Genomic DNA, 23,378 nt, shown 5'->3' with positions numbered 1-23,378 from the left:
TCGATGCATGCTATTCCGATAGTCTCCATGCCGACAGCCGTCGTAGTAAAACTCATGTAAATGTCTGGAAGGATTTGCATCACGGCCTTCTCGTGCTCGACCGTCTCTGTGTTTTACAGAGCTCGCGCTGTGCAAGGTGTTACGTAATTGTGTGTGTGTGTGTGTGTGTGTGTGTGTGTGTGTGTGTGTGTGTGTCGCAGGACTTTTAAGAAAACGAAACTGTGCTGACTGTGCTGTAGTGCGTGCTTGATGTTACTGTGGTCCTCTAACACGCCTGATGTACTTTCTGGTTAACACGGTAGGTTTGTCACCTCACTATGAAAACCATTTACTAACACGGGTATTACTGCACTGAAACATCCCCTTATAGGAGAAGATGTCTGGTTTTTCTAGCTTTCCTCAATTTATGAACAAGTATCTGCCGTGTGAGTTTGCTTACTATGCAGGACTGCGTATGACGCATGCACATACACTTGAGCCTCCTATGTGTCATTAGGCCGCAGTGTGGGGCTCAGCTGTTGGTAGCTGCAGCTCCCATCTGTCTCTCTGTCTTGAGTGTCCTGGGTCAGGGTCAGGTCTGGGTCACCTTGAGGACTTGCTTCATTACTCCCTGGGGGATCATATGTCCACATAGGGTGGGGAACGGACAACTGAAGAATAGCCTTGTGGGCAGAGTGGTAGAGGCGTCATCTGCGGGGGGGGGGGGTGAAGTGTGTTTGTTGACTGGAGATGCTAGGACTCAAAACCCTGGTCTGTGTGTAGGAAAAGACACTGGGTTAACTAACTGTTTAGTTTGCTCTTGGTCAATTTTGCCACTGTTGAAATAAATGCATAAGAAACTGGGTTTCGTCTTTATATCAGCACCTCGGGTTGAGAATCCTGTTCAAAGAGAAGCAACATGTGAAATGGATGGCTACAGGAACATTAATATCAGCTCCCAGTGTATCTGCTCCAAACAGTGTATCTCACACTCCAGCATTCTCACTAAAATGGTGGGAGTGTTTCAGAGCGCAGGCAGCACTCGGCCTGTTTTGCACTTTGTGGAATGTCCCTGGGCCACAACGTTGGTATTCAACAAAACTCTCTCGCTGTTTTTTTTATTTTTATAACTACTCCCGTATTCACAAGCACAGGCATCATTTAAACCTGCCCCTTTCATAACTGCTTCTTTAGAGGCCTCGGCCGCCTTTGGGCGCTGTGTGGGAGGGTGAGGGAGTGTGATGGGGAGGACGGGGCAGCATTGAGGATGCTCAGTGGTTCGGAATTCTCCTGCCAGAGTGAGTAACCGTGCGGATGGGAGAGCTGTCGCCCCGGCTGATTTACACCTGTGTTTGCGTCCCGGGCAAGAGGAAGGAGGCAGAGGGGCAGGACTGTGCCCTGTGTGTGGTGGCTCAGAGGAAGAAGTGGCAACAGTGGGTGGCTCTCCCCCCGGAGAGGCAAGTCTGAGATAATGGCAGGATTTGATTGCTGCATGATAAATGTGGTATGAAAATGGCTGTTACTGTGTGGCTAAAAACACATTCCATCCTGTTTTTGAGGAGATAGTGAATTGTTTTTCTTTGTTTGTGAGGAAAGCCACTTTCCACTAGAAAATCACAAATGTGTACGTCCCTCTCTCCCGTTTGACTTATTCTTCAGAAGTGGCTTTTCTTATACGCGCAAATAAAGCTAACTGAGAGTGGAGTAAAGCCATGCTCTTTAAGCTTTAAGCTGCATGATTCCAAAACTTTCTTTTCTTAATCTAGTATGTGGAATCCAGTGTCTCAATGCAGGGCATCTGTTTATTGCCTTGGCAAAAAAAAATGATGCCACACCACCAGCTGGGTGGCATCTAGTAATTGTTTGTTTGCTATCATAAGCAGCTTAGCACCAGGACGATCAGTCGCTACAAGTGATGTTTTTTGTGTCTCAGCGGGAGGGGGTGGCTTGCGTCTTATTTTCCAAACCAAACGGAGACCGATCGCCATTATGGTTTTGAATCGCGAATCTGTTTTTTTTTTTTTAGAACATTGTCAATTTAGTCTCGGTATCTTAATTTTCTTTTTGAAAAATGGAAATGTTTACATAAACTTTTTAATGGATTTTCTTCACACTAGCTTTGACAGAATATGGCAGATCGCTGTGGCATCAGGAAAGTGACGCCTGATTAAATTTACTGTATTTATTGAAACATCCCAGAGTGCATAATGGTCCCATTACACTTCACACATTCAAGCCTGAATAATTCAGCGTATTTTTTTGCATCATAGGACAGTAGGAAAATGCAACATTTCCAAGAAGCCACCTCTCTGCAGATAATAATAATAATAATAATTATTATTATTATTACTATTTTTAGATTGCTCTTTCCCAGTTAGATGGTAGTTTCGTAATCTAGCAGCTGATTCAGATGCCTACCTGCTTCAAGGGCTGCTGTTTGACACACATTGGCTTTTGCTTTTGCTGGGATTGAGCCCTGGGCTTTTACTCTGTTCCTGGGTTTAAATTTAAACCTCAGAATGACTCACTGAGTAGATTAGGGCCGGAGTTGGTAGCTCATGTCTCAAACTATCACTTAAATGTTTATCTTTCCGTCTCCTGAGCATGATAGCATGTATATTTGGGTCTTCATTGGTGTAACCTAAGCGGGTGCCCGACTTTGACCTCCTTCATCTACTCTCTGGCTGTCCTGAGGTACTAGCTCTGCCAGCTCCCATCAACCCCCCCACTTTCCCTGACCAAAGCCCTGCTCGTGACACTCGCTAGGATAAAGGCTGCATATTGAAACTTCTAACCTTTCTTGGAAACGGCCACAATGTGTTTGTAGTATAAAAACTGTTAAGGAAACCTTAAAATCCCATGCACTTGTTCTCAGTTTAGTAATGATATATATATAGACACTGGTACAAAAACATACCTACAGGGAGGACGCCAGCAGCACCTCCCTGACATATCTATTCGAAATTTAGGTCAAGTAAAAACCCAAACTGAGTTCTTCAAATAGAGGGCCGAAAGAGGACTGAAACCTCATTACTAAAGTGAGTTCAAATGGTCGTTAATGTGTAAGAACTTTGCAGTAATTGTATAAATAGCAAAAGCTGGCATTGAATTTGGGGTTTTCTATCATATACTTTTGTCAGTTTAGACAAAGTTCCGTTTGCATGAACAGATATTCATGGTCCTCTGACGTAGTGTTCCAGTGACTTTGGGTGATCCTCTTTACACTTGAAAAATCAACTTTTTCAGTGCGGCCTTTTGGATAAACTATGCAATGGCGACATATGCTGCCAAACATAATACCCAGTTCCACTCAGGACTCTGCCTCGGCTCGAAAGCTGGCCTGACGTGACCAGTTTTGTGCTGCACGTCTACAGATTTGAACACAAATGCTTGTTGATAGTATTTGGGATTATTTTTAGCGGCAGCGATGAGTGAATACTTAAATAGAGTTATTTTTGTCCCAAAGTGGGCGAAACAGCATTAGAGTGTGTGCAGCTTACAGAAGGACTGATGGTACATTTCTACACCGCTTTTTTCCCCCCTCTCTCTCTCTCTCTCTCTCTCTCTCTCTCTCTCTCTCTCTCTCTCTCTCTCTCTCTCTCTCTCTCTCTCTCTCTCTCTCTCTCTCTCTCTTTTTTTATATATATATCTTTACCCACCTGACCATCTCTTACCTTCACCTTTTACCCTGCTTTTGTTTCTTTCCTCTTACCTTATTCTTTCTCTCCTCTCTCACTCTATATCCTTTGACTGGCTCCATCAATTATGCATCTGTTAATGGGCTCACTTCCACTTCCCGCTGCAGCTCTGCTAACTTGTCCTGTAAACACACACAGCAGGTGTGCGTGTGTGTGTGTGTGTGCGTGTGTGTGTGTGTGTAAACGTGTAGGAGAACCCGACTTTACCCTGTTGGCCTGTTGCATCACCGCTTTCTTATCTGTTTTATCCCATCTGTCCGTGTGTCCGTCTGTCAAACCAGCTGTCTCTTTCTGTTTCTATGTGCACCCCCCCCCCCACCCCCACCCGAGCGCTCCAGGTAGAGTAATTCACTCTAGTAATATCTGGTGAGGATGTAGGTTACCCAGCAACGCTGGCATTTAGAAGGACTAGCGAGGCTTATGGCTGCCCGCTGTTCTCTCTCTGTCTCCCTGTGCCTCTCATTGCAGGTGCATTACTATTTGCTGCTCAAATCACTCATCTGAAAGTCCGTCATCATCTCATTAATGTCAGCGGAAGGTGGAGCACACATATATATATAATGTTTGTAAAGAAGATGAATGCATCGGCCTCTCCCTATAAATAAATATAATTTCATCCAGGCACATTGGCTCCTGCAGGGCTTAAGTAAAGCAGTAAAGCACTCAAATCGATGATATTTTTTGATTAAGCAAAGTGTGTTCTGCCCCTCTGTTGCCTGCACCACGCACCAACCCCAGTCCATCCATCCTCCGTCTTTCTGTCCGTCTGTTGACTTTATAGGATAATTAATTCTGCCATTTCATGTCCAGGATTAATTGAATTGGTCATTAACAATTCCACGGCGACACTGCACGGTGTGAATGTGTGTGTGTGTGTGTGAGAGAGAGAGACAGTGGAATGTGTGAGTGGCGGCTGATAGTGGCTGTGGTCTCCTCTCCCTGTTAGTGGGTCAGAGAGAGACAAAAGAGCTGTTGTGTCTGCATGGGAACCAGAGGGCAGAGATGGGAGGAGGACAAAGAGGTGGAAGAGGTGTTAAGACGAGGAAGTAGTTGAGAGAACAATGTGGGTCTGCAGCTAAGGATGATGTGTTTTCGTTTCATGCATTCATTGTTTTTATGAGTAATCGTTTTATTTCATAAAACATCTTCTGTGATAAAGACCTGTTATTTTGCACCGTCCTTGTGTTGTTGTTGTTGTTGTTTTAGTCTTTTGTTTTTTACAAATGTATTATTCACATTACCTTATTTAAACAGGAAGTCTCTTGAGATACATTATCTCTTGTTAGGTAGGTAAGATTGGACCTGAGAGGCATTCAAGAACTTCACTATTTACTGCACTGTATGTCACATGTGCCAGTAGAACATGTTATTTTTCCGTAGGCCAGTACAGTTTAAATTCCTCTCTCAAACGGGGAAATTGGCAAAGTGTGGAACGGTGCTTATTAAAAGTCAGTGAGAAGGCAGTTGCAATGTGCAAGTGTTGATGTGATAGAAAGGTGCTACAAAATCGTTTTATTTCTTTTTCATGATTTTATAATATCTATCGTAATTTTTTGTGTCTGTGTGCAGCCCAAAATAACAAAACCAACATCAAACAAACAAGCTAGTGTGTGTGTGTGTGTGTGTGTGTATGTGTGTGTGTGTGTGTGTGTGTGTGTGTGTGTGTGTGTGTGTGTGTGTTTATAATGGGGCCCTGGCAGGCAGTGGATGAGATTACTGGTGCCCGTCTTTACTGGCACCCTGAGACACATCTTAGGTCATGATGAGGACAGAGACAAACACACACCTACAGTTGTGCACACAAATACACACACACACATGCATAGCAGCAACCATGCAGACTCAAACTGACTGCTATTTTCCACATTAGTTTTCTCTCCACAATGTGGAGACTGGAGTTATTTCGTGAGCTGATTGGTCCATCTAGTGGTCATTTGTTGTCACTACATTTTGAAAGTTCACTGCACTGAAAATGAAAATGTATTTAGTCGATTCTAATTTTTCTTTATGCGCCATATATAGACATTTCTGGAATGACATTGTCATAGGTGCATACCAGAGGCAAAGTCAAGAAAGTTTCCTGGCAAAGTTGTGGCATATTAAGGGATTTTGCAATAAAAATGTTCAGTTCATTGTGGTATGGCACGATCAGAAAAGGATACTTCTAGTCAGATAGAAGCCTTAAAAAGTTTTTATTTCATATTTAGAACAACATAAACAACTGGCAAGAAGCAATACCTTCAGATATTATTTTATTTATTTTTTTTTTTTCAGGGTCACATTGGTTTACTCCTGCTTTCTGTTTACAATTGAGTTGTAGTGTGAGGTAAAAAAAAAAAAAAGGGTGGAGCATTGTTGTGAGCCTGAGGCAGGAAGAGAAACTCGAGTTTCAGGTCTGTTCAGGTGAGCTGATACACCTGGTGGGCGGGTTTCTTCCTGTGTGGGGAGGATTTAGCTTGCGTGCACTGTAATGGTGTAGTGGGAGTGCCGGCTGCTGCATGTGAAGCTGTGTTTGTGTTGCAGGAAGAAAAGTGTCCTGGTAAGTCCCTGCACAGCTTTTGTGCCTTTTTTTTTTTTTTTCTCCTGGTAGTTTTTCATGATCTGTCAGTATATCTTCCTCATTTGTTAGATGAGATCTCATCTGCTCTACTCACTCTTTCTTTATCATTGGTGCATGGGTCTTTCTGTGGTCACAGGAATATTGTAAGGACAAAGTGACTTTGACCCTCAATTTGTTATTGTTTGTTGCTTTACAATTTCACCCAATTAGTAGGTTAGATTAACAACTGAAAACACAGCACATGCAACGTAAATAATGCTCGAATAACCCTGTTGTTATGGGCTTATCTCAAGTGAAACCGCACAGCTAACATGGCGGTGTGAGAGTCAGGAGGTGGCGCAGTTGTAAAACCTTAAGGCTAGTTTGACAGATCCACCAGACATTCATTGTAGTATTCTGCAATAAATATTGATGACACCAGAGACTCGTAGTGTGTCACCTTTGATTTTCTTGGATTGCCTTTACTCATATTCTTCCATATCAGTGAGCCCTGAAGCATCTTTCCATTTCTCTTGTAAATTAGATGGATCTCTCTTAAATGTGTGTGTGTGTGTGTGTGTGTGTGTGTGTGTGTGTGTGTGTGTGTGTGTGTGTGTGTGTGTTTTTTAAGTGCAATGAAATTCTCTAGCCAGTTGTGTGTCGAGGTGGCTGAAAGGGGAGAATGACTTCATGCCTCTGGAAAGACGGGTTGACCTAAACACAGATTTATATCTGTATGTGCCTGTGCGTGTGTGCTAACAACACACATGTACATCCGCATAAGCAGATGTATTTTATGTGGAAAGACTGGACGCTTATGAGCAACATGTGGCAGAGTGCTGATTCTGAACTGTCAAAAAAAAAAAAAAAAAAAAAATTCCCACCTGAGACCAGGAGAAGAGCGCTCACTTTTCCCATTTCTCTGCTAACCTCTCGCTTTGGATGAAGCCATTCTTGTTGACTTTTCTTCGTCATGGGTTAATAGTGCTCATTGATATTCCACATTTTGCTCCCCTAATCTGTTTCCATATGCTTTCTAGTTGCGTGCATATACTTCTTCCTATTGCTCATCGTTATTACTGCTCCGCCACAGCCAGTCAGTCATTCCAGGAACATCCTGCCCTGCCAGGTACCGCTGAGTCTTAATTTAAGCAGCCCCAATCCCTCGTAAAGCTAACGGCTATTAACGAGACGTCGTATGGCACACGCCTGAAAACACAACCCTGTCCCGCCAGCGTCACACGCCTCCTGCTTAATGGGAATCGACGTGGTGACATTTTGGCAGCCCCGCGTCGAAGCAGGAGAAAGACATTACTCAACAATGTGTTTTTCCACAGAAGAAACAGAAAAGGCAAGGGGGCTGCCTCAGCGGCGCTGGCATCGGGAGGGTTTTCTTGAAACGGTATTTCAATTTCCAAATGTCATGTGGATGAACATTCCCCCTCGACCACGGTTTAATACACTGCAATTATGCACAGCCCATTGAAATGTAGTCCCACTGTGTGCCTGTGTGTAAATGAATGTTCGCCTTTACCACAGTTGGATACACTGCAATTATACTCTTATGATTGTGTCATGTATGGTCGTGTGCATGTGGCTGTAACTCTATCTACTTCTGTCTGACTGACTTTGCACTTTGTGGTTCCTACAAGCCAATGTGATGTAGAGTAGCTGAAATACAAATTGATTTTACATCCAATCTGTCTTCACAGCTACCCTATACCAATACCCCGAAGCCGAAGCTCACCAATGGGGCTTGAAGTAAAAGAGCATAGTTTTTCCATAAAAGGAACAACTATATTATATCTTTTAAATCCACATGGTAGTGCACCTCTCTTCTTCTGTCTCTTCAGCCGTATTAAACTCCTCCTCTCTCTTTCTGAACAGCCTCACAGCTCAAATATTTGTGAGCTGGAAGACTGTGTGCTTTCTGCTACCAAATGCTGACCTTCATGTGGGCACACAAGAACATGCAAAAGCAAGATAGTGTACCCTTCGCCATGCAGCTGTTAATTATGCTCAGTGCATTGAATAACTCAGCAGGCCTGTAGCCTTGGATGCTGCCATGGTGCAGGATTGTGAAGTAGGCGGTGGGCTCAGATAAAGGGACTGGTCTTCGAGGGTGTGTTTAGGTGATAGTCGGAGGTGGGCGGTGGCAGCATTGCTTTTTGCACATTTCTTTGGGGGGTCATCTATTTTACAAGGTGCAGCAGGTGGGGTGTTGAAATTGTTTTCACCACCAACCAAAATGTGGCTATCTTATTGCATTGTGTCAAGTATCAAAGGCTGGCATCTACTTTGCTTATTCTCCCTTATTGAAATGAAGTATATTATTTAGGCAAAGTTCTTGTAGGGCTGCTTGTGTTTAGATAAAATGTATTATTATTATGCTGTATTGCATCAGCTCTAGTTTTGACATTTTCGAATGATACCCCGACCTTACAAAGTGTGACTTCTGACAGATTGGGGAGGGCAAAGTAGCTCCTCGTGTTATGTCAAGATTAGAGAGATTCATGACAAAAGCAGCAGATCATTGGCCAATAAAGCCTGATCGCCTTCATTTTTACAAAAGCCTAAGATACGTGCAGAACCAAATCCTCACAATGTTGCAACAGACAGTACAGAATTGGTAACTTGAGCAGGTGTCACGTGGGCTGCCAAATAGATCTTCTATCATCTGACCAAGGACCGGTGTAGATAAACTCATCAGATTGGAGCGGATCAGCAGACGTTGAAGCTGGTGGATAGCTTTGGAGCAAACTGGTCCTTTGAGCTGTAACCGGAGCAGGTGTGACTTTGGAGGGGCGTCTGTCATGCGTTGAAGAGGATCAGTGTCATTCATGGTGGCCCAGTAAAAACCCTGGCCAGTAGCTGGCCTTCCTGTCACTTGATGTGGGACAGTCCGGGACAGAAAAACCCAACACCCCAATAGCACCTCGGGGAAGTTTCAGTGGTGCAGAGTTGACCTCTGTCGTGTCCTGTTGTAGTACTTCCTGTCCAGGTCCAGATGGAGGCAGCATGAATGCTGAACCATTCCTCTGAGTGAACCCTGTGAACGCTTCGGAGCGTGACATGTTTTTCTCCTCGTTTCTTTTCCTGACGCGGATCTTGCTGTCTTTTGGCCAATTGCTTTGGACTGTGATCTTTCCACAGTCCAGTCGACTCTCAGGAGGTGGGGGTGAAGCAAAGGATTGAACAGTAAAACCGATATAAAGTCGTAAATGCAAAGCATACTTTCAATTTGTTGATGGGCCCTTGATGACAAAATGTCAGTCATTCACCTCCTGACACTGACACGAACTTCATTAACATCCAGCTGAGAGTCAGACAGCTCCACCCGTGTCTTCCCCCCCACCCGCCAGGACAGACAGGCTTGCTTTTGAAAAGAGAAGAAAACACACACACACACACACACACACACACACACACACACGCATACACAGTGTCACAGTGTGAGATCACATCACACTGTGACACTGAAATGTAAGTGGAGAGATGGTTACTGAGTGAATTACTCTGTTCCTCCACACGATCCATAACATTACTGTTAACTGGGGATTCATTTCATAGGATACACTGTGTGTATATATATATATAATTAATATATGTCAATCTTAACGTTGTGTTAATACTCATATTACTGTTATTGTGTACTGTCCAAATATTTGGACAAATTGTATTTTGATGCTTTGGCAACAGTGTTTTTGAAACTTTCATGCCAATAAAGTCTTTTGAACTGAATTGAACAAAATTGAAAGAATAACAGTCTTCTACACCTCCCTGTTTCCATCCTTCCTCCTATCCATCCATCACCCTGAGCTATTTTCTCTTTAAATACTGATTCGACCTCAGGTTTCACACTCGGAGCAACACTAAGCGGACACAGACAGCGTTTCCTGACATCCATACATACAGGTCTTTCTTGGGGCGAGGTGCTTCGGGTTGTGTCTCAGCTGGGTGTTCAGGGTGAATACTCCCTGCAATACAAGAAGTTCCCACTAGATGGTGGCAGAGCTGTTTGAAGATGTCTGACTTCACAGGGGTAGAGGGTGGAACATCTCATTGCCATGTGGACAAGAGGTGGGATACGCTTAATTGCAAAGTGTCCCTTCACTTCGCCCATGCCAATCTGATATTGTGTGATCTGAAACATTCTGACAGTGGGGAATGTTTCTTTAAGTCTGTCTGTTATGATCCTTTTGGGCGTTCTAAAAAGTCCCAGGTGTTCCCGGCTCTGCGACATGCTTCCTGGCCCTCAGAAAGCTCCTCTAATGGAAAGATGGATCCTTCCTCAGATTAGGGAATATGTGGTCATTCCCCCTTGGATGCAACAAAAGGCGAACGACATGGGATACCTCAAGAGTATTCATGTCCCTCGTTGTTACTTAAGTCTGTCATTCCAATCACAAAGTCTTATGACAAAACCGTGCTGTGGCCCTCTCTGTGAAACACTGGACTGATTTAGCATGGGTCAGTTCTCTTGGCATGAGCTCAGTGGCTGTTAGCTTCGGTCCCCTGTTCAAACCGGCCTGCTGGAGAGATTTTGTGGTCACTGCTTGAGGCGCCGCTGCCCTTCTCTGCTGGTCCTCTTAACCTATTTTATTGAAGCATGCAAAGGGTTGAACAGCACTGAACTCCGATTTCGCCAGGTTTTTCGTTTGTGCTTTATGCTCATGCAAAGCTCATGCAAACGACTGACAAATCTGGCCTACAAATTGGTGCTGGCGTGACATAGTAGCAGGGTTTTGAATTCGTCCCCCAGATCTCCTCTTGTTGGAAAATCGATCCTTTCTTAAGTGCTGTTTGATGAATGCACCACATTTTGTACATCTCAATCCAGAAGAAAAGTCTTCTTTTTCTGATATGCTCTCAGTGGCTTGCTTACCTGCTCACTCAGGCATCTTCTGGACTGTATTGTCTAGATGCTTTTTCCACAAGGCTCCACCTGGGGTCTGCTAGGTCCCGAGGTGAGTTCACATCGCGTGTCAGACAGGCGTGGTAGCATTTTGCTACGTGGGTTGCCGTCTTGGCAGGTGTGAGCCCCGACCTCTGCGTGTGTTTTGTATACACATGAAGGGCGAAACGCCAGGAAATAGACACTCCTGCGCAGCTGTCACTGCGGGGGCTGAGTGAGAGATTCTTCACAGAAAACACATTTGTAATGAATTTCCGGTCCACTCTTTGGCCCGCTGAGATGAACGCGAAGTCGCACAATTTCAAACTTCCAAGTTTGTGTGGCTGACACCACCAAACCATTGATAGGGGTCCCAATGAGCTGGAAGGGCGCAGGTGTCCTGGCTGTCCATGTCTCCAGCCAAGTGGTTCTGAGTCAGCCATTGTGTCTCAGTGTCCGCCCAAAACCAGTTTTTACAACACTTATCAACATGGGAGACACATAATGTAGCTTATCTCACTGCTGGTGTTTATTTAGACCATTTTCTTCCAGTGAAGTGAACTACTAACAGAACCCCAAGGCTCTACAGTTTAGGTAACTGAGTTTGACTGGGCCACAGCACATGGGAGCTGACATATAACGGATCATTAAGCTACACGCTTACAAGAACTGAAGGCTCAAACCTAATTGTTTTCCATTCTCCCTTTTGCAGATAAAGCCTTCAAGCTGGTGGCAGGACTCATGCAAGGCCTGCCTGATTATTTTTGTTTGTTCTGGGGATTCACCAAACTTAAGACTTTAATGGAAGTTTCAAGTAAAGTTGGGTTTATACGGAGTCAAATCTAAAGCAAGTAACGTCTCAGTCCAGTCTAAAGTTTAAATTAAGTATGATGTCCTCATGTTTCTGTCTTAGCTCCAAGTTTCAAGTCTTCATATCTGGTCTGCACTTACATCTATCAGGCTGTCTTGTCCAAATTAATACATATTAGCTGTTTCCCTCCTGTTGAGGTTGATACAGTGGTTTATTGTACACTACTGTGTGTGTCCGCACATGTTCATCCGCTGCAGGGAGAGATTTCAATGAGCCACAGGCGTTTTATTTGTGTTCTACACCCACTTTCTTGTTCCTGCTCCGTCTGGCTTTCCAGTTCAGCGCCATTATTTACGAAGCGATGCTTTTCCACGCCTGTTTGATTTTTCACAGGTCTATTGCATTCGCTTGCTTACTTACCCTTAGCGGATAAAGCTTCCCCAGTTTCCGCTGGATGCTGAATAAAGTGTAGGATAGCTGTGTGTGTGTCTGTGTATATATGGGCGCCAGATGAGGTAATGTTGGCTCATGTACAAAGCAGGATGTTCAGCAGCTTAGGAAAAAAGTGTTGGGTTGTAAACACCCAGAGTCAACTGTGAACATACTGTCAACACACACACACACACACACACACACACACTCATTGAGTCATTCACTTTCAATCGTTGGCTCACATACACACAAATGCATATATATGTGAGTAATGGCAGATATTCATATTCATGGCTATGGGTAGCCACAAGATCACACACACACACACTCAAACATGCGCACACACACACACAACATAGAAGCTGACTGACACACACGTGCATGTGGCCATTCTGCCATTTTGACAAGTAGGCTCTAAAATCCTGTTCTCTTGCAGGGCTCCATGGCATAAAGCCTGTCCTCATATTCAGCTGGTCCCTGGGGAGAGCTGTCGAGGAGCTCACTACTCTGACACCCCGCTGCCATTTTCCACAGCCTGAGGGGAACCAGGAAGCAGCCGGCAGGAGCCATGCCTGCCCTGGCCACCGGAGCCGGCCACGAGCCAGGTACAGACACCTTCAGCCAGGAACACAATCTGAAACACAAAAACACGAAAGCAAAGTCAAATACACTTGTGTGGGTCTTCCAGCAAAAATTACAAAAAGTCTTTTGCTACTTTGATTCACATTTTTATATCTATCATCAGCGCATAAACAGAAGAATTTGATCTTTATTTAAATGTCAGTACAGCCTGGTAGTTTAAGTGGTACCTATTTCATTTCAGATTAAAAATGAATTACTCTTAACTCATCTAAGGCTGCTTTTTCTCAACTGGAGTGGACCGTCTAAAACTGTGGTTGGAAAATGAACCAAAGTTGATTATTACTTCATTTTGTGCCCACACCAAATGAAAAACACACCATTGCAAATATTCACAACGTGCACATTTACAGTTTAACACCAGAGAGCAAAAAAATTATGTAAAATGACGCGTACCTTCCTCCATCTCTCTGGTTTTCTCTGCTCTGTTCTGAGGAGTGTGTATATGTGGATGGGCGAGTGATGTCAGAGAGGAACACGTCAAGCTTGTCAACGCCGAGACAGCTGCCAGAAAATCACCACCTTTCCCCCTCAGGAACACTATCCTCCTCTCAGTCTGGCTTAATGGCCGGCTACATCATCACACACACACACACACACACACACACACACACACACATACATGCATACACATGCGGAGGACTCGACCCAACAAGTGCGGGATAGCAAAAGGACAAAAGGGGGACAGACATTAAGTCCCGCTCTGATGGATAAAAAGTGTGTGCGTTTCTGCGTCCAGACTTTTAACAGAGTTACCGTAGCCCCCGTCGTCCTGGAAATTTGTGCAGACAAAGTAGAAAGCCAGACCGTCAATTACGATTAGAGTCATTTTGGGCAATTACCGGCGAGGGCTCAGGTTTCCAAATAAAACACGTAAAGACTCCTCCGGCCCATCTCCTCTGCTTCGCCCTTGATGGTCCTGTGAAGCTGTGGGTGCAGGTGAAACACGATGAACATTAGAGATGAACGTCAGGGCCCTGATCTCCAGGCCCGGTGAAGTCACAAATACTTGTGGCTGGCCTGGCATCGGGGAGCGATCCCGGCACTGTACCAAAGTTTACACGGAATGCTGGTAGTATTACGCTTGGTATCATAATAATGCTGTTGATTTAGGAGATGAAGCTCCGTTAGAATGGTGGAAAATCTGTCGTATTTATGGTGTGCTACGAGAGACAAACCTTTCAGCTACATCTGTTCTTGCTCAGGTCAGTTAGCGCTCGAGACTACAGCTTTAAACGGTGTAATAAAGAAAAGGAATGATTGCTGACTTGAAAGTAAAATTCACTATTGAAGAACCTCTCCTCCTCTACTATTACTCTATTAGTAGATTAGTCCAATTCTCTGTTATTAGTTATACTGCTATTTAACCCTATTTTAATACTATTTGTAGTTACTCCTGGATGATGAATCAATGTATGGGATTTTGTTTACTGTAATATTCTGATGTGGTTTAAATGTTATCTTATCCTGGCTGAGGGGAGGGCCTCAAAGTGTTGGTCATCAATGATTTAAATGCACATTTGTGATGTCTAAAGGCAATTCCTGATCCCAAATCCCTCCATGACCATAATTAATAACACTTTATCTATTCTCCACATACCAAGAAGTTCAAGTAACCAGTTATTTATTGGAAAAACCCAGCCTTATGAACAAAATCCTCCTCTTGGCCACCAAAACGGCTAAGCCACAACAACACAAAGTGAGAGATTTATATCCATAATTACTAATATTGAATTAATGACTTCAGTTCAGAAGGACTTGACTGCTGGACAATGCCACAACATTAAGTACGGGTTATAGGGAAATGTTTGACTCTATACGTCATCCGATAGTGTTTCAGCCAATAGTCACCATTGTCCCTCATGTATGATATAGGTTTTGTCTGGAAATAAACACCTGGCACAGTTTGCTGAAAGTATTTCGCAAAAACAAAACAACCATCAGAGGCAGAATGAGAAGAATATTAAACATATGAATGTGTTGAAATGGTGTCAAGCCAATGGTGCATCTGTTGATTTACGATATAGTGTAATATTTAATGTGTTGAATTTTGATTGAAAGCACAGTGAATTTATTATGCAACTGGAAGTGATTGTGTTTACGTCCTTTTATTCACGACGGAGAATTTGAGCTTGAAGCGGCCCGACGCTCCTTTTTGATTTCTTTTGTGAATCACTTTGTGACGTTCTGCTCTTGAATGGTGCTATATAAAAATGCAGTTACTGATGGCTAGTTTCAATTCAGAGGACGTCCACATCAGCTACATCAAGACCCTCTACGTGGCCCTGGAGAGTTGGCGTGTAGGTAGCAACACCTCAGCAGACGAGCGTAAATCCACAGAGACAAACAACAGCTCTTCCACATGTGGTGGCTGCCAATAATTACAGAGACGTCAGTATCTTGCCTCTCTCAGCCCAAATAAACAACAGGCCTCTGTGTGAATTAGAATCTAATAAATGAAACCAAAAAGTGAGAAAATAAACTTGAAAAACAATAAAGCGTTGGAGAGCTGGCCTTAAAATATGACCGTGGGGAGTGCTGGAGAGGCTGTCCTGGTGATTGGGTTACTGTGGACTCATTTCGCTGTGTGACTTTTAGCTTATTTTTAATAAATGCTTTATATGAAGCAGATTAATGGCAGGGCTTTAGTCCATGATGCCGGCCCTGCTCTTGGTGTTTTGAAGCATTTTGTCTGAGCGTCTCCAACCCGTACTCTCCATCCTTCAACATCCAGAAAGCCCTGCCCCGTGCTTTAGGCCACTGTTATGTGACATTCTGTTGGCTGCTGCTGCTGCTGCTGCGATCTAATGCACAAACACACATTCATTCACATTCTAACAAGGCGGCCAAGAAGAGACAGAAAATTAGCTTTTAATTGTGCAAACACTTCACAGGGCTGATAATGTCCACAGAGATGTTCAGGTGACAAGTTAAAACTCTGATTAACCTCTGTAACCCCCCCCCCCCCCCACAACAAAGCTATGCAGCTGCTCTCCAGGTCTTTTCTCTCCTCCAGATAGCCGCTGTTTAGTCATTTCTCCTCCTGTTCAGCCAAGATGGAGTTTTGTTGTAGGCTCAGTCGGGGACCGATAACTGTTACGCCTCCGCTCAGTTTGGCTCGGCTCGTCCCAGTTTATTTCAGCGCCCACTCTGGGATCTTCAGACAGACAAACCCAGCCCACTCCTCTGTCTGCTACACACCATTTATCTCCCTACTAAACTCCATTAGCCGCAAGGTCAAGTTTCAAGAAATTTAGATTCGTTTTTTTTTGTTTTTTTACACCGTGTGGGTGTGGGTCTTTTGCTGCATTTATATTGCGGCCTAGCAAAAATCTCTACCGTTACAACATCACAGGATGTCCAGTGAACGTCAGCGCAAAACTGTCGCCTCCATGCTAAAGAGACGCATAAGCATACACAGAGATCCAACAACACTGATCTAGAAAATAGGAATGAACCTTGAATTTCAGTAGCATTTAATTTCAAAATGAATTAAATTTACCATCTACTGCATACAGTACCACATATGTGTCTCAAAATGTCTCCGTATGTAGTGATGTGTGGTAGTGTGGTACTTGGAGTCAGTTCTGTAATAACATGCCCCATCTTTTGATGAGGGTTGTACAGTAACGGCAGCTTGATGTCTGCGGATGGGCAGCTTTCTCAATTGCTTCTAATGTCTCGGCTCTCCCATCAGAGACCCTCAGACATACAACATCTGGTTTATGCCATTCAGAGGTCAGTGAGCCTCCTGGAGTGAGAGTGGGTGTTTGCTCCTCGTAGCCCCATTTCCTTCCTGCCTCTGCAGTTATGTGATTGCAGTTTAGTGGTAGAGCGGTTCATTTGTGAGGTAGAATGGGGTGATAAAGGCGAACAACTGGACTTTCTTAGATGGTAGTAGCCAATACATTGCTATCTCTAGTTTCACATGATGGCTGTAATACAAGATGTGCTTACGTTACTCAGGTGCGCATCAGGGCTGTCACTTTTTCAAAAAGTCAAATTTGAACTAACGCATCATTCATTTTAATTAGAAAGCAGCCTATATAGTGTAATATACCCCCCATCCCCCAGAGATGTCTATCCTTTGGTGGTCAGAGAGTGTCTTACCCTATAGCCTATACTCTTTTCCATGTGGTGTCATACAACTGCGCTTTGTGTCTTGAGAGTGTGGTGCGACTTGGAATTTTATATCGTGTCCCCAGATCTGTCATTATCCTGAAAACCTTGAAACAACCCTCAAACAATGCCAATGGGCCGCATGTCCTTACATATGAATCTTTCTGTCTTATCGGTGATGGCCTTTTTACGAGGCTTCTGGCATGGCTCCTGCGGTTGAGTGTGGCGAAAAGTCAGCAGCCAGACCAGGTCGCGCAGTTGCTCCACTCCTTTCTGGTGTCTCCGGTGCCTCTTGGGTGGCGAGCTAGCCCGTGAGCCCTCGGATTTGTTGTTGTTGAAGAGAAAGGCAGACAAGTGGGCAAACACCCTAGCACACACTTTTCAGATGCCTCTGTGTGGGGATTATCCCATCAGCATGGCTTGGCTTGCTTGTGTTGTCCTGGATTTTTCTTTATTAGCTTAATTTAGGGCATGCAATAGGTCAAGCTGATAGTGAATATGATGAGCACCCTCTGCTATATCACAAGGCTAGATTACAACTTCAAAGAGTCGGTTGCACTCATAGAATGTCGAATCTTGAATTCAAAGAGCGCACTTACAAGTTTCTTCTCCAACTGTAAAAAACTTAATTCAGTACATATTTTGGTCGCAGTTCATTTAAGACATCAACAAGGTTTGTTTTTGTCATGTGTGTATTTAAAAGAAAGTCGTCTAATATGTAATTATTAGATTTGTGCCAGCCTCAAAAATGTGGTATTGGTCGGGCTATAACATCTAGTTATAACTGGCTACATTCATTTTAATGAACTAAACTCTCAAGAAAATACATTAAATTTAGGTTATTAATTGAATGACATATATAAAACTGTGGCCATTACTGCTCTTGTACCTTGTACTTGATTCAGTGAACGAGACGCTAATTGGTTTGATTGATTAACTGGTCGTGGTTTTAAATCGGTTGGTTTTAACTGGCCGCCCTGCCCAATACTGCTGCTGAGTCAACTGCTTGGTGACAAGCCCCCCATGTGCCATTACCCTCACTGCATGGTGCCCCTTAAACCATACACCCGAGACCAGCCCAAATCCTTGCACACACTCTTGAAAAGGCAGTTCTAAAGACCCCGATGCCCTTTTATTAACCTTATTAAAGTTAACTGTGTTATTCCAAGCCGTACCTGCGTGTTCTATCAAGGTTTACGGCCCCCGCACAGCATTTAAAGATAAGGGTGGTTCAGCCATGCACAGCTGCGGAGGAGGTGGGCGACACTCGCATGAAAGACTACACATGGAAATCTTTCGATGGGACAACGCTTTTACCAGACACGCTAATAACTTACTGGCTGCATGTGTGCATGTTTGTGCGGGAGCGATAGATGAGCGATTCCAGCCATCTTATTCTCTCCAGTCTTGAACACCCCCTGTTGGAGAAGGTGACGGCTCTATACTGATAATGAGTAATGAGATGCAGATATTCCTGTGATGGAGCACTTTATGACTTCATCGCATTATTTCTTCCATATACACATACTCCTGTTCAGGACAAATGCATAGAAACACAAATCTCTGAATAATATGAGCGATATGATAACAATATGGCCATATTGTTTTTTTTCCTCTGTCAAGGTTAACAGTAAATTTTTCCATCCTGATGTCAAGAATCCAGAGCATCTGGCCTTGGCCGGCTTCAACTCGTGGGAGACATTGGGGAGGGTTGGGGGAGGACTTTGCCTATGTCGGGGAGGGGTAGTGTTCCTCTGGGAGCTTCCAGCCATTTGTCGTGGTCCCTGGCCAGTAGCCAGCTCTGTGCCGCAGTGATACAGTACCGAAGCACAAGGATTTGTTGCCACTGGAAGAGCTCCCTGTTTCCAGTTACATCAGAACTAAAATTTCCACATCATTTTAGCAAAAAAATAAAAACACAGTCAAAGGAAGCAGATGTAAAAGAAAAAAATCAAGTGAGTGCGACTGAAAATGAGGAATGATGACTTTTATTTGTTTGAATACGAAGAATTCTTTTGCTTTTTGTTGAGGTAGGATGACATCCTCCACTGTTCCCTTCCAAAGCACACAGGGTACTAAATCGGTCATTGGCGGGCAGGACATGCTCACTTGCATTAGAAAGAACCTGAAAACAGCTTTACAGACCATGTGCTGTTTGACAACCAGGCCATGGGATGTTGAGTAATGGCCTGCAACTTTGAGACTTGAGACAGCGAAAGATTTAAAGTGTAAATTTAAAGTACAAATTTTCACAAGTGCTGCTTAGTTACATTAATGTACCATCAAAATGAAGCCTTTCAGGTAGTATTGGCATGTCTGCCTCTGATATCCTTGGAAGACTTGCTAGAAATAAGTAGCTGGCTACAGCTTTGGACAGAACATGCAGGCCTGTGCCAGAGAGTCTGCTGCTGTTCCATTGCCACAATAAGCAGAGGTGGCAGGTCATTTGGTACTGGCCGGCTTGTTGTGGCTTCTGTGTTTTGTCTTACCATGTTAGAGTGAACTCCAAGCTTAGCCCTCTTAGACTGGGCCAAACAGCGGCATTTCATCTCCATCTGGGGAAAGAGAAGTCCTGGATGGCCACTGCCAAGCACAGCCTTTCCACAGACTTTAGGACCTTCCATCCCAGCATCCAACAAACACTGGGCTGGCACTTTGCTATATGCTCTATCCTCCATGTCTCATATATCTGTCTCGATCCATGATACTGTCTCTGTCATCACCTTTTTGTCTACCCAGATATTCCTAACCTTTCCTCTTTTCCCCATGTTGAATTTCTCTCCCTATCTTTCCTTACAGTATATACCATTTGTGAGTTTCCAGGAAGTGGGGTTGAAGGGAAGTTTAACTAAGAACTGGACAAGATGCCAAGTTCCATATAAGTTACTTCACTCCTGTCCTGTTGTAGGTGCTTCTGCTCAAGCCTCGCTTGCAGTGCAACTGTTCAAGCTGTTGTAGCTGAAAACATTACTTGCTCTTCAGGTTGCTGACGGATCCTGCGGACTATATGCATTCAATTATGTTGATTAGACTTGTACTTTTGTCCTGAGCTCTGTTTTCAATGTGCTGACAGCCCTTTGAAGCACAAAGGTGTGACGAAGCATGGAGCAGAGGGCGGATGAGGCACTTGCTACGTGATATTCTACGGCATGTTGAAAATAAGATGAAATAAAGTCAATCCTTTTTGAAAAGCTTGGGCTGTCCTGGCTCTGAAATGCAACTTTGATAAGGTCCTTATTCACCCATCTCATCCACCCTTGATTCTTTTTGCTCCCCCCCCCCCCAAATGAGGCATGATCTCAGCAAGGGCCATGGATTCTTTGTAGGCCCTGAAATGACATATATCCAGAGTTCAGCCTGTGGTAGTGAAACAGTCGATATAGTGTATGATCAGAGTGACGGTTGATTGCACCTGGACCGACCCACTGTACTTGCTGAATTCATTTTTCCATGCCTTGGAGCCCTAACTAACATCTTGCAAAAGCCGCTCTCTCTTTTTTCCTCCCAAATGGTGGAGTTATTCAGAGACCGTGACACTGAAATATCACTGAAGAAGATATAGGAGGGCTCAGTCCCCTGACCTTTTTTAATGTGGAGAAGTGGTTTGGTCTCTGGAACTGGTAATAGGAGGCTTTTCGGCTTGAATGGAGCGCGGACTCCTGCTGATACGTTCATGGGCCAGCCCTATATATTACCTCTCTCCACGCTCTTCCACGGTCTACCACTGTTATATCCCAAGTAGGACGCTGCTGGACTCATTGTAAGTTATGTTTAAAGTCTGCTCAGCTAATACATCTTGTAATACTATATAATTTTATGTCTGGTAGGTGATGCCATACCAGTCAAATGGTCACTTAATCCAGACAACCAATGCTCCATTTGCTATTCCATGCTCCTGCGGTATACTTTAGTAGAAAGAAAGTTTTAAAAGGGGTCAGGCACTGGTAATCTTAAGGACAGAACAGAAGCTGCATAAGGCAGTGGGCTGATGACATATTCTGTCCTGTCTTGGCTGTGAACAAGGGGCCCTAAACACTTCTCCTTTTGTTTGGCACCTGACTCAGGTTAAATCCGTCTTCCCACCCACTGTCTGTCTAGAGTTTCTCCCTTCAGGCAAAAACGTGTTTACGTTAGTGCAGGAATCATCGTGGCTGTAATTGTTATATCTTGCTGTTGGAGAAAGCCATCACTCCCCAGTCCTTTCATGCTCGTTCCTTCTCATCTTTGTCCTTAGTGTCATCATTCTTCTTCTGTTCGCAACACATGCTTTCACCAGTTGTTATTTATCTTATGTGTATCTCAAATGTTGGGTTTCTTCGCTGATTCCTACTTCAATTAATTTTCCTCCTTGCACTCTGTCTCTGTCTTCATTTGCTATTCTTGAGGCAGTATATTTTCCTCTCTCGGATGGAGAATAAAGAGGTAAATCAAGCCCTGAGTGGATTAGGCTACACAGTCTGCAGCTGCTTCTCTTGCTGCCACCCCTGTCTGCCACCATGTTTCTGTACAAATGGCCCTCTATCATGTTCACAAGGCAGTGTTTGAAATACTGACCTGCTAAGAAAGCTCCCACATGCTGTCCCAGTTCTCTTCCCCCAGCAGTCTGATGAGCCTCACGAACATTGTGCTCTCTACATGTTCCTGAAAGACATATGAGGGAGGTCAATAACTCATTCAGCACCTGGCAGAAAGTGCAGGGGGGAGGAAATTGACTCAAAACCTAGCATTCATTTCCTGTATTCAACAAGTTCTTTTTCACCACACAGACAGACAGTTTGTTTTTCTGTATGTAGTTCACGTACAAGATGGAAGTGGGGCCTCCCAGCAGCCCATGTGGCATGTAAGTAAACAGCGCCGAAGTTACAATTATTGGCGAGGGTCATAATTTATAACCATGCTACCTCTGTGTTGTTAGATTAGCCCCTGTGATTTCCTTGTCTTGCGCTGCTCTAGAAAGACCCGTCAGGACCCCTGTGTGACTAGCAATTTGATGTATATTAGGGTTGGGCCAGTGTAAACATGGCAAACCGGTTTGATATTAAGCCAAACACCGGACCGGACCTGTGACCGTTGATTGCACCTGAACCGGCCCACTGTACTTGCTGAAGTAATTTTTCCATGCCATGGATTTTACCACTAGGTGCCACACTTGACTCTGCAGCTGCTCCCAACGGAACACAACTAGACTGAGAGAGCCCGTGAAAGAGAGTGCACCTCTAAGCTGACTTTTTTTTTTTTTTTGTCACACGTTGCCTCATCTATGTTTTTTGGCTTACCTCTTTCGTCGGCTTCAAATCCAAAATGTTGCCATATTGGCGCAGTCTTAGTTTTCTTTGAGACGAACTCTGCCATGTCTCGTCGCCCAAAAAAACACATGAACGTTCTTGTAAACAATGTGTGCCATGCGCATCTTCCCCCCTCCCACCTACACTGAAATTTGATCTCCTTCATGTTGCTGTAAATTACACACAGCTCTGTTAGTCATATTATTAACATAATATTATGTGATTCATGTTGTCATAATTCTTATTGCTAATGCAATACAAGTTGAATTTAGCATTAGTGCTGGTGTAGGCTCCTTTTTAATTTGCCAGAAGGTGTCACGACGACAAATGCTGGTTCAGCCGGTTTGCATTGTTTAAGCTCGTTCAGCGGACCGGACCGACCAAACCGAAAACTGACCCATCTCTAATGTGTATCATGTTTAATGCATTTCATTGTCTGGGATTTGTGCTATACATGAAAGAGATCGTGAAGAAACACAGTTATTTTCTTTAACCGCTGTGGAGGTGTGGGCGTGAGAGGGGAAGTGCTGTTTGGCAGTTAAAGTGGTCACTTCCTCTGTACGGGAAGCCTCGGAGGCCCTGGCCTCTCCGTTTTCTCTGAAGACTGTTTCGGCCATCCTGCGCAACATCATGCTGGTCTTCGGGACCTCTGGGCTGGGCTGGCCCAACACTAGCCACAACAGAACCTAGTGGTCTACTATAAGACACTGCCAGGTCTGCTACACGCAGCCGCCGCACGAGAGGGTCCAGAATAGTCTGGCCAAAACAAATCAAATGAAGCCAGACCAGCCCTTCAAGAAACAAGTCAGTCCACCCTTTAGTGGTAAAGGTTTGGCGCAATCTTGTTTCCTTTCTTCTTCTTCTTTCCCCCTCTCTCATTTTGTCTCTCAATGTCTGTGTTGGACACGGTTTCTGATATTACAGATCTATACATGTGTCCATGCATCTGGCCTTGGATTTATTTCTCTATCCACTTTTTATA

The 23,378-nt window shown here is 44.1% G+C and overlaps 1 protein-coding gene across 1 annotated transcript in view; it reads left to right on the top strand.

The window, feature by feature from the left end:
* The window catches only part of mpp7a (MAGUK p55 scaffold protein 7a), a 123,585-nt gene that overhangs the window by 17,030 nt on the left and 83,177 nt on the right, over positions 1–23,378 (top strand). The window contains exon 2 of the mRNA XM_070927967.1: positions 12,790–12,958. Within this exon, the coding sequence (XP_070784068.1) occupies positions 12,922–12,958 (37 nt within the window). The 5' untranslated portion in view covers positions 12,790–12,921. The remainder of the gene's footprint in view (positions 1–12,789; positions 12,959–23,378) is intronic.

This window comes from Enoplosus armatus, chromosome 21, assembly GCF_043641665.1.
Source record: "Enoplosus armatus isolate fEnoArm2 chromosome 21, fEnoArm2.hap1, whole genome shotgun sequence".
NCBI classification, from domain to species: Eukaryota; Metazoa; Chordata; class Actinopteri; order Centrarchiformes; family Enoplosidae; genus Enoplosus; species Enoplosus armatus.
The sequence above is the reverse complement of the archived record's forward strand: the minus strand, read 5'-3'. Positions and strand labels throughout refer to the sequence as shown.